The sequence below is a fragment of the Apodemus sylvaticus genome, chromosome 10 (genome assembly GCF_947179515.1).
Source record: "Apodemus sylvaticus chromosome 10, mApoSyl1.1, whole genome shotgun sequence".
NCBI classification, from domain to species: Eukaryota; Metazoa; Chordata; class Mammalia; order Rodentia; family Muridae; genus Apodemus; species Apodemus sylvaticus.
In genome coordinates, this window is record NC_067481.1 from 35,322,059 (window position 1) to 35,333,682 (window position 11,624).

Consider the following 11,624-nt stretch of genomic DNA (forward strand, 5'->3'; position numbering starts at 1 on the left):
CTGCTCCATCCTCCTGGGACGCATTCTACCTCCAGCCTCACCTGGATCCTCCCAACGGTCCCTGCCTGGGTGCCGAGGATGTGAGATCTGCAGTTTTAAAATAGGACAGTTCTAGTTAAATGACAACTTGGTCACCCCCCACGGTGATGGCATCTCTAACAAGTGTCTGCCTGTTTTAGATCTGAGGAGTTGCGGTATTTCCCTAGTTAGCATCCTGTGAGGTCTCAAGACTCTGACTCCCAGGGTGAAACCAGGCATAAGGCGGGTAAGGCTGGAGAAAGTTAGGGTAGCAGATTTAAGTCCCAGTAGCACAGAGGTGACCCTCTGCACCCATGCCAGTTCCCAGCCCGATTTCCACTTTGCTCAGCCATAGGACAGCACCCATGCCACACAATTCTCTAAGCTCCTTCCCTTGTTGTGGGAGAGCAGCAAGCTCTGTGGTGTCACTGGGGACTCCAAGACACATGAACTTCTCTGTGCCTCAGTTTCCTCATCTGCCATGGGTCTAGCAGTGCTGAATTCACTTCACAACAGGTAGGGCTGACTCTGCTGTGGCTCCCCCTGGGTCACACCCTCAGGTTCCAGAATCCCCTAGAACAACTCCGAAATCTAAGCCAAGCTGCCGTCCTTGTAGTTTCTGTGTAGCACTGTGGAAAGGACACAATTTAAAACCAGCAAAGACCCAGAAGACAGCGTCAAGGGCCTTAAGACTTCCACATGGCCTCTTGGCACATTTGTATGCATCATGCTTAATTTTCTCAGCAACCGTGTGTGGCAGCATGGGTCAAGTAGTGTGGACCAGGTCAAATCCTCTGGGTTTTAGTGTCCAGGGTTTTTACTGGTGGCTTATCTCTCAGGCACACAGCAGCGGTGTAGCTGACCTTAGTTCTGCAGTCTGCAGCTCCCCTAGAGGTCAAACCCAAACAGCATGATCCAGGGCCCTAACCATAAATCACACTGTTAGCATAAACCATCTGGTGAGGACGGAGGCCCCAGGGAAGAAGCAGAGATAGTCTATAGGACAGGATATTGCAAAGGTTCTGAAACTAGTTCCCAGAATCCTTTAAAGGTGAAAGTTTTTCCAAAATGTCCACATCTCAGAGGAGCCAAGGCAGCCCTTTAAAGCCCAGACTCCTAACACCCCTGTTACTCTGTTTCTTATATGGTGTGTGTGTGTGTGTGTGTGTGTGTGTGTGTGTCTGTCTGTCTGTCTGTCTGTCTCTGTCTGTCTGGGGTTTAGTGGTCTGGGGATCTCCTCTAAGAAACGCTCCCTTCTTCCAGAGCTAACCTCAGCAATTTCAGCAATGTTTTACCTACACTAAGGAAGGGGCATATATTAGATATCCAGAAAGTTTTCCAGAACACTCCAGGACAGCTAAGAGCACAGGCTCTAAAAGAGCTAGCAAGTGCTAGGTTCAGATCCCTAGCCGGCCAGCTTCAATCTCGGGTAAGTTATTCAGCTTAAGTCTTGGTTTGCTCATAACACTGAAGAGAAGTGTGTGTCCATGTGTACTGTGCCTGATGACTCTAAGCTACCATGGGATTATCACTATTACTGGTGCTGAATGACTTACTGTGTCAGCTAAAGTAGAGGAGAAGCTGCCTATAGTTACAGCAGAGATACAGCCCCTCTGAGAAGATGGTTGATGGCTGAATATTGTACTTAACCAAGGATCACAGGTCCTTTGGTGGAGGCCGGCTCAAGGGGACCTGAATATTTGGATCTTAGCTGAGAGCCCGCGAGTAGAGCATGGCCGAGGCTGCATCGGAAGGTCAGAGGGCACGCGCCAGGCTGCAAGCCCTGGACTAGAGACCCCCCAACTGCTCAGTGTCGCCTCTGGCCACCAGACCCCTCAGCCTTGATCTGTGGCAGCCTTTGGGAGGGGCCGAATAAATAATATATGAATCGGTGAAACAGGGGCTGGTTGGAAACACAAGTCACAGTAACTGCTAATGGCCTGGAGCCATGCATGTGATTGTTCCAGTACCCCAGAAGGAGCCAGTCCAAAAACAGTCTGATTGGTTCAGGGGATTGTGAGCCTGCAAGACTGTAAGTGATTACACCTAAGGGGTCTGGGCTTGGAGCACTAGCCGTTTGTTAACGCAGAACACATAGGACAGTGTTTGGGGTTTGCTGGTTAGTTTACCATTTGAAAACAGCGCTGTTCAGCCCTCAGGAAGTGCCTGTGGAGGCAGAAGGCGGGGACGATACGTTGTTTGATAATTGACCAGACACCCTAGCGACTGTAGTTCAGTGAGTCAAATAAGGGTGTCAGTTTCACTGTTTTATTGTGGAAACTTATGGATGTCACTTCCTGTGCATTAGACAGAAATCAAAGAGTTGGACCATCAGAAACCTAACAAGGTGCACCCCACCGAGCAGTCTTCCGGACTAAACAGAGAGGAAGCAGAGTTGAACCAAAGCAGTAAGGAAAAGAGAGGAACAGTAGTCCAACCGCACAAGCAGACCGAAATGGCGAGGTCAGGATTTACACAAATCCAGCCGTCTGGGTCCATTTCGGAATCTGGGCAAGCCCTCTCACTAAGCCCCCAGCCTGAACACACATTGACGGGTCTCAGTAAACCAATTGTTAAGTGATAAATCACGAAAGCCTGGAGTCATTAAAAGAAAGGTAAATCTGTTCAACACAACCAGTTTAAGAATATACAAGAAAAATGCTACTACATCCAAGCAACCGTACCATTACAAACGGGAAAACAGTTCGAGGTGACAGTTACAGGTCTGACTTAGTGTCTGGGGCCTCCTTCCTTGACGAGGCTGGAAAAACGGAACTTCACCCGAAAGCCATATTGAGGTCTTTTTTGCCTCTCTGCATGGTGTTATTTTGGTAGCAGGAAAGCAATAAAAATGGGGAAAGGGGAATAAATGACTTAGCGCTTGTCCTTCCATTAAAAAACAATCTTGCCCGCCAGCTCGGGCGCACATGCGGTCGTTCAGTCGGCCTGGCTCTTCCTGATGCCTCGCAGCGGCTCGTGGCTCCTGACCAGCATGTTCTCCAGCCGCTGGCAGTGCTCGCGAAGCTGCTTCTCCCGGGGCAGGAGGAAGGTGAGGACCTTGTTGCGAACAATGCCGCGGTCCTCCTCCTCCCTCAGCCGCTGCTTCACCCGCGCCGCCTGCTCCTCCTGCTGGGCCAGGACGCCGCTCATCTGGCAGAAGGCGTCCTCCAAGTAACGGATGGCCTTCAGCGCCTCCTTCTTGAAGTCCTCCAGTTCCCTTTGCAACGCGGCCACCTTCTGCTGCAGGATCTCCAAGTCGGCCGGCAGAGGGAGGTAGGAGGGCCAGGACTGAGACAGGGAAAGATCCCCAGACTGGAGCCCGCTCTCCACCATCTTCTTGCCCTGTAAGGTATTCACCTTCATAAGAATAGACCCTGCCTGAAAGAGGGCTTCCATTATCTCCTCCAGAGAGGAAGCCAAGAAACTGAGCCCGAGAGATTTGGGGGGCTAGAGGCACTATCATTTGAAGTGGATAGACCCATCTCATTGTGACATCAAGACCCTTCGGCCAATCAGAAGGAAAGTCCCAGTTCACTATTTTGCATATTGTTGGTAACCTACAGATTTACCTGCTCTTTCTAGGTCTCCGGAAATGAGGCGTCTCATTAATTGGTCACCGGTCTGAGCTAGAGTTCGTATGTTCCTTTAACCCCGAGGGCAAGCCAAATCCGAGGAAGTGGAGAAAACTGACCAAGTCAAGGCAAGCAGGTCAGGTTCACAAGGCTGCCAAGGCTGAGCAGTCCCTCACCCCACGGATGTTTTAATGGCCTGATGTCTGGGCTTCGTTCAGCCTCACCAACAGGACAAAGGCATTCTGAGAAATGATGGCTAATTCACCATAAGGTATAAGATGCTAGAGGAATAATCCGATCCCCGATCCACATTCCTGCAATGGCCAGATGATACCAGAATGCAGAGATGATCTCCTTACTGTGATAAATGCGTTTGCTCTTAAAGAGTGGTCCACAGAAATACCTGAAGGATAAAAATGAGCTGTTTATATTGATTCAGTTAAAATTTCCGGAGTGCTCGCTGGGTTCTGGAACTAGGGAATGAGTGTAAGAATGTTTCCCAACATTCCTGGATGGTGGCGAATAGGAAGGGTATGTGTGTCTGGGTAAATCTTGTGGTTTTTGCCTGGTTACTCTAACAGAGGCAAATGTTTCTAGCCACATGTGGCTCAGTCCAGAACCAGATTCTGCCTTTGCAGTCTCTTGCCCAGACCTCCCACTGGGACTCCAACTATAAACATCTCCCAACAACCGGCCTTGAGGCCAATCCATCTAGAACTAGATAAATAACCTCTTCACTCAAACTAGTTCCTGCTCTGCTGTCCTACCAATGACTCTACCTGGGACAGCAGCCACAGTAGCATCTAGTGCCAAGGTATAAATGTCTGTCCTCTTTCCAACTCAAGCTGAAACTCTGTCATCCTATCAGTATTGAAAAGTGAGGGGCTTTAGGAGGCAGAGCATATCAGATGGATGGTGACATCTCTAGAATGGGTTCATTCTCCTAATCTCTGCTTGACCCACTTTCGGTTTCTCTTGCTACCTTTGCCTTTCTGCCATGGATGCCGTCCACATAGGAAGGAAGGCACAGCATGAGAGTCCTCACCAGACACCAGCTCCTTGATTTTAGAGTTCACAACTTCTGGAATTACAGAATTACAGGGAAACAAATGTTTTTGCTGTTGATGTTTTATAGATCTCTCAGCCTCTGATATTTTATTTTGTCACCGCGGAACAACGCAGAGTATGCTCCCTGGGAGCAAGCTAGACGCTGTCACTTCCAAGTGACCAAAGGCTGTTAGGTCTCCTATCTCTGAGCAGCCTATCACCCACTGTCCTGCACTGGAGTCCAGGATTCACCACTTAGAAGCAATGCCTCATTAGTAGATCACCTTTCCCCCTCAAGCCCGTTTCCTTCTCTGAGCTTTTGAGAGCTGCGGTACACAGCCCTCTGGGAGGGAAAATATCTGATGGGCAACTGCTACCAATTTCCATAGCGTAAGTACTCCCAGCAAGGATGGTTTCAAGCTCCAAATTTGCTGTCTCCTAGTAGTGAAGAACCATGCGAGCCCCTCTGGGCCTGGATAAGTCAACTGTAGCACAACAGGGCCCATAATAAGGGCTGTTGCCTTCTCTGAGACGTCGATTGACTATCTAGTGGCCTTAAATAGTCATCAGAGGAGGGCATTTGCAGGGACAGTTGTAGCTAGCTGAAGGTGAAATTTTGAATTGCAAGAAACTCCAATATTTTTCTAAGAGTCAGGAAAGCTGGCGTTGGGAACTGCTGTGTGGCCCTAGGACAGTCACCTCCCCTTGCTGAGCCTGTCCCCACAACTGTGACATGAGAGATGGGCTCCACAAGGCCTTCCATGCTCGCCTCCCCAGTTCTCTTCCTTCTGTCTCATAACTGTTACCTGGTTCTACTGTCTGCTTAGGCAGAGTAAACTGTGGCAAACAGATTTCGAGTTCTTCAACCTGTTTACCGTCAGCGTTCTGCCCGCTGCCCCTCGCACAATGGTACTCAGAAGAATGGGATTTCGTTCCTTAGGTGGTTCTCAAACACCAGGGACCCCTAGCTTTTCTGCTGACATATTGACACCTACTGGTCTTCAGAGAAACCGCAGCCTTGGAATTCCACCCAAAAGTGGGTGGGGATGGGGAGCGGAAGGGAACAGCTTGGGGGTCTGTGGGGTTTTAACCAGGGGCTTGTGCCTCTTGAGTTCTCCATCAATAGATATTTGCCAGATTAGTGAAAGGGAGAACGAAATGGTGTGTCTCTTCTGGTCTCCTCCTCTGCTGTCTCTCTCCCGCTTCCGGCCTCCCCCTCCCTGGCTCCTCTCTCATTCTCTGCCACTTTGTTTCACACAGGGAATGGCAGAAGTCACAGCCGTGGCTGAGACACAAAGGTCAGAGGGCCAGCACTGGGACAGCATTTTCTCAGTTCCTCTGGTGCTGCAGAATGAGGCTCCGATGTGCTTCCTAGGACCACAGGGAAGATGGCGTCAGAGTCCCCTTTTCCTAAGAGCCACAGGGAATTGAAAGCTGGCGTTGTCACCAAGGCCTAGTAGCCTCCTGAGCCTTCAGGGCCACAAATTACATTGGATCTGTGAGTTCCGAATGTTCCCCTGTGCCAGGAAGTCCCACGTCAGGCCTGGCCCTGCATTCCACTGGCCCTCCCGTCTGTCTCGGGGACTAGGATGGCTGACCTATGTTTTCCCTTCAAGGTATTGAGAGAAGGGAACCTAGACCCAGTAAAGCATCCATGAGCTGGAATTCTGTTGTGAGAAGGGTCCCCTGCCTCCGTCTCATTCAGCTTGTCCCAGCTTCCCTGCAACTCAAGGGGGCGGGGAGACATGAGGGATGCAGCAACTTTACAGAGACCCAGGCAATCTTACACCCTTCTTGAGTCCAGTTCAGTCATAATGGGTTGAAGCTCTTGTATAGTATGCCTTAAAGCAAAGGTTTTCAGCCCCTGGGTCGCTACTCCTTTGGGGATTGAATGACCCTTTCACTGGAGTCCCCCTAAGAACACTGGGGTGGGAGAGAACATTGCAAGTCTTAAGTGTCACCTCTGTCAAGTGTGTAAACCCCATTCTCTTGGGGGATTAGAACATCTACTCCCATCTCTTCTTGTCACTTCATTGTGAAGCTACAAAACCCTAAAAAAACAAAAGTTCCTTGTGTCCCATTGAAATGGTGTTCCCAGCCATTTCTAACCCAACCACAGTTGGTTTCTAACCCGACATTGGCACACACAGTCATGCTTCTCTTCCTGGACTGGACTTAAGCCAGTTCTCCTGAAACCCAGGCAATATCCCAATATCCTCCCAATATCGGAACCAACTGGGGATTCGTACTCAAGCAAAGAGGACAGGCAGCTGTGTGTTCCATGAAGAGTGGGTGTATTTTTTTAATATTTATTTATTTATTTGTTTGTTTGTTTATCTATTTATTTATTTATTTATTTTACATGAGTACACTGTAGCTTTCTTCAGACACACTGGAAGAGGGCATCAGATCCCATTACAGATGGTTGTGAGCCACCATGTAGTTGCTGGGAATTGAACTCTGGACCTCTGGAAGAACAGTCAGGGCTCTTAACTGCTGAGCCATCTCTCCAGCCCAAGTGGATACATTTTTAAGAGAAGACCTTGCTTAACCCTCAGATGAACTATTATGTCAACCTTCTGGGCGATGTCTACCGCTCCTTGTCCCCAAGGAAACCAATGCTGGGAGAAACGGATTCCAGGGTGATATGGAAGACTCCCAGAGAGCTTGTGAGCAGCTATCTCTCTAGAAGAAGGGACAGCTGTGGGTTCTAGCCACTCTTTTTCCCAGAATCCCCTGGTCCTGTGCCTCTCATGATGGTGATACTGGCCTAAGTAAGGTCATTATATACACACCTCTTCTAGCCAGCCTTTCACCCACCTATCCATCCATCCTCCCATCCATCCATCACCTCATCCATCCATCCATCCAGTCATTTGTCCTTCCGCCCACCCATCTGTCTACCTCATTATCCACCCACACATACATATACTTGGCACAATCCATGGCCTGCTTACCCTGTATTCTCTGAGCTAGGCAATAAGTGCTCAAGAGAAAGAACAAGACGGGGAAGGTCCTGCTCAGTGTTCGAACAATAAGGTAAGCAATCAACACCTAAGGCCGCGGGGCTGGCACCAGATCCCTGAAGGAAAGAGCGAAGGAAGTTTAGGGAAGTCCTTGGGCTCAACAATCTGATGGATTTGGAGGGAGACAGGAGGGCTGGGAGTGAGATAATGTCCTAGGAGCAGGAACGGACCGCGAAAACCAAAGGCAACCGGAGCTGGAGGCAAACTGCAGCAGCAATGAGAGAGGACACGGGACAGCATCAGGGCGGTGTGAGGGCCACGCGGGGCTGCCGCGGCTCTGGGTGGTCTCCAGCTCTGCAGCTGGTATCCCGGGCTGGACAATGAGAACAAGACTGGCGCAGGGGTGAGGATGGGGATGAACTCAAACTTGGTGCTGTTCACCGTGATTAATTAACCCAGTGCCAGAACCCCCAAGGCATGGTGCTAAAAATACCTGCTTCCCTCTGAGACGCGGCAGCTGCCACCCAGCAACTTTTAGCCGTGCCATTTGTCATAATTTGACACTGCTAAGGAGTGGCCACGGGGCTGTGTTTCTGTGAGAATCGGACTGGTCCAGTGCTCACCAGCCAGCCGGTCCTCAGAAGCCACCCACGGCGCATGCCCCTCTCTCCCTGTCTCTGAGCCCTGCCTGAGCTGCATCTGGGTGTGACTGGCACCTGTCTGCAGCTCGCTTCCTTGGAAGGGAGGAGAGACCTGCTTCCAGAGGTGTGAGCCAACGCAGCATCCGCCAGTGCATCCTGGGATGCTGTGTTTCACACCGCTGCCTCCCTGCACCTCGGATTGTAGCCATCTATCAGAGGCCCTGCCAGCCCAGGGCGGCACTTTAATTAAAATATGTAAAACACGCTGGTGGGAGTTGGCTCTGAACACACAGGAACCTGCCTTCCGCAGAAGTACAGGCAGGCCAACCCAGCTCGGAGCTGGCCCTTCTCCAGCCAGGGAGGGTATGGCTGCCAGGAGGGCCCTCCTGAACGCTGCAGGCACTGAGGTCTGTCTGAGATGCAGCGTCTCTGGACCACGGAACTGAACCTGAGCAAGAAGGTCTGTTCAGAAGCGAGTGGTACAAGTCCAACACTTCTACCTCAAAGCATGCTGGGAATGTGTGACACCAGTTACTAATATTGGGAACTTTAATATTCTATCCTCACTTTCAATCATAATTTTCTTAAGATGGTTGTAACTGATATTTATATAAACTTATTTTTTTTCCCTTTGAGACGGATGTGTGGATTTGGCTATCCTGGAACACATTCTGTGGACCAGGCTAGCCTTGAACTCAGAGATCTGCCTGCCTCTGCCTCCTGAGTGCTGGGATTAAAAGTGTGAGGCACCAACGTCCAATAATAGAAAACTTTTTTAATGCAGGACCAGGGATTTTTATTTTTTTTTTATTTTTACTTTCCTATATTTTGTGTATGGGTATTTTGCCTGTGATTATGTCTACGCACCTGCCTTGTGGGTATCTGGTGCCCACTGAGGCCAGAAGAGGGTGTTGGATTCTCTGGAACTGGAGTTACAGACAATTGTGAATCGTCACATTGGTGCTGGGAATTGAACCCTGGTCCTCTGTAGGAGCAGCAAGTGCTCTTAACCACTCAGCCATCTCTCCAGCTTTAACAATGAGGATTTAACCCGGGGTCTCACACATACCACTCACAGGATCACTAGCCGCCTTTCTTCTGTCCCCCACCGCCTCTCATACGCGGGTACATGTAAGTGTGTGTGTGTGTGTGTTGTTGTTTTCGTGGATATATGGTGTATGTAAAATATGTGCACAAGTTCCTGTAGAGGCCGAAGGGGAACTCTGCTGTCCTTCCTCAGGAACTGTTTACCTCAGTTTATTTTTGAGCTGCAGGGTCTCTCACTGGGCTGGGGCTGCCAGGTAGGCTCTGCCAGCAGACCAGTGAGCTCCAGGAATCCCCCTGTCTCTGTCTCCAGCTTTTTAACATAGATCTGGGGCACTGAACCAAGTTCAGGCTTTCTCCTCCCCTTCGCTAGCTTTTTATTTTGGGACAGGATGTCGCTGAGTCTTGAGCCCTGTAGTCTAGGCAGTCCTTGAACTGAAGGTCTTCCTGTCCCAGGCCTCCATAGTTGATGAAATTCTTCAAGACATTTCAGTTTTCCAGAACTCTCCGCCTTCCCTAACGGGATCCTGCTTCAGACTTTGCTGTCTGCTTAGAAAGAGTGGTAGAGTCTGCATCACTTAGGGCAAAAACGAACAAACTTTTTTATGCAAAAATCAGAAAAGAATTTTTAGGTCGGAATTTTCACACAAACTTCTTTATCAGGAAATGCCACGTCTGCACATTGTTTAAAACATCATTTAAATATGTTTTTTCATGGTTGAGGGCGTTCACATTAGTACTGAAAAGTCAAACCCATCCTAGCCCGGGGCCTCCTGAGCCAACGCCCCCTGACCTTCCTTCAGCCTGGACTGCATTTTCTGCATTACAATCGCGTGGACTCAAGAGCACTGAGAGATCTAGGCCTGGGAAGCAAGTGATTCTGAGCTCCAGCTCTAGATCTGTGACAAAAATAGAAAAGCCCTAGAAGGTGTTCAGGGTCAGCACTGCAACCTGCAGGGACATGGACATGACCAGAAGCCTTTTTCAGCCGAGTTGGAGGAGTTAAGAGTACCACACATGGCAGCCATGGCTCTATCCCAAGGGGAGCAAAGGGGAAGGGAGTCCACCAAGTCCAAATAACCCAGTGCAAAGAAAGCCAGTAGGCAGGTCCTCCAGCCGGGAGCAGCTTTCTGTGGGCCAGAACCACCGTCCGCAGGTTGTGGTTGTCATGCTGAATTACACAGTATAAAAACCAAATCCCCTCCTCCCTGGGTTACTCAACCTTCTGCCTGGCAAGGCAAGAGATGACTGGTGACAGGAATCAGGGACTGCTGGCCGCTCCAGACAGAGCAGCTTTGATAACCTGGAAAACTCCAGACGCCAGAACTCCTAATGATGAGTAATGAGCCCGAACCAAGGAAAGTTCCCAGCACCGCTGCACACACCCCGCTCCCAGGGAAGCCCAGGATCTGGACCTGGGTCCGGGACATGGGTACAGTCTTCTGGAGTCTTGGGGGAGGAGCTTAGCCCCATCCCTACTCCTGACCAGCTCCACCCACCACGGTCCTGCCCCACGAGGTTCCTAGACTTCAGAAGTTGGCTCCCTTATTTTTTTTTTAAGATTTATTGATTTATGCATATGAGTACACCACCATTGCTCTGCTTTCTTCAGAGATACCAAAAGAGGGCACTTGACCATTTCACGTGGTTGTGAGCCACCATGTGGTTGCTGGGAATTGAACTCAGGACCTCTGGAAGAACAGTCAGTGATCTTAACCACTGAGCCATCTCTCCAGCCCCCAGAAGTTGGCTCTTTTAAGGGTTGCTCTAGGTCCCCTGAGGAGCCAGAATTTATCTCTATATCATTCAGGAATACAGAAAGCAGAGGCAGGGCAATAGAAGCTCAACACCACTTGGTTACATAGTGAAGGCCAGTCCAAATGACATGAAACCTTGCCCCCCACCTCTCTCTCTCTCACACACACACACACACAAACACATACGCACAAATACAGGTGCCTCGTTCATTCATTCATTCATTCATTAACTACTTCATTCATATATCTATTGAGTGTTCAAATAGAGCTGAACTTGAATGGGTCTCATCCTGAGAAGATTGTCAGTCTACTGACAGTAGATTCTAAAGCTCAGTATCATAGGCTATGATGAGGGGCTTTGAAAGTAATGGCTGCCAGGTCTCAAACCATCCACAGCAGAGGACTATAGACTCGTCTGTCTTTTCTGGCAACAGAGACAAGAGGTAAAGGATGAAATCCAGACACCTGAGCCACATTAGGCTTGGGCTTCAACCAGACTCTGGGAGCATCCCCAGTCTTAAGTTGTACCTACACCTCTTCGTCCATGTTTCCCTCCTGCCCCGACATTGGGCCTAGGAC

General features: G+C 49.7%; 1 protein-coding gene across 1 annotated transcript; it reads right to left on the minus strand.

Moving 5' to 3' along the window:
- Positions 1–2,313: 2,313 nt before the first annotated feature.
- Positions 2,314–3,414, minus strand: Ccdc182 (coiled-coil domain containing 182). The gene has a single exon (XM_052196785.1). It carries the CDS (start codon positions 3,412–3,414, stop codon positions 2,956–2,958), a length of 459 nt encoding a protein of 152 aa, XP_052052745.1. The 3' UTR covers positions 2,314–2,955.
- Positions 3,415–11,624: the final 8,210 nt, after the last annotated feature.

Excerpts from the sequence above, each read along its gene's own strand:
- Ccdc182 (XM_052196785.1), bottom strand. The coding sequence starts at position 3,414 with ATGGAAGCCCTCTTTCAGGCAGGGTCTATTCTTATGAAGGTGAATACC.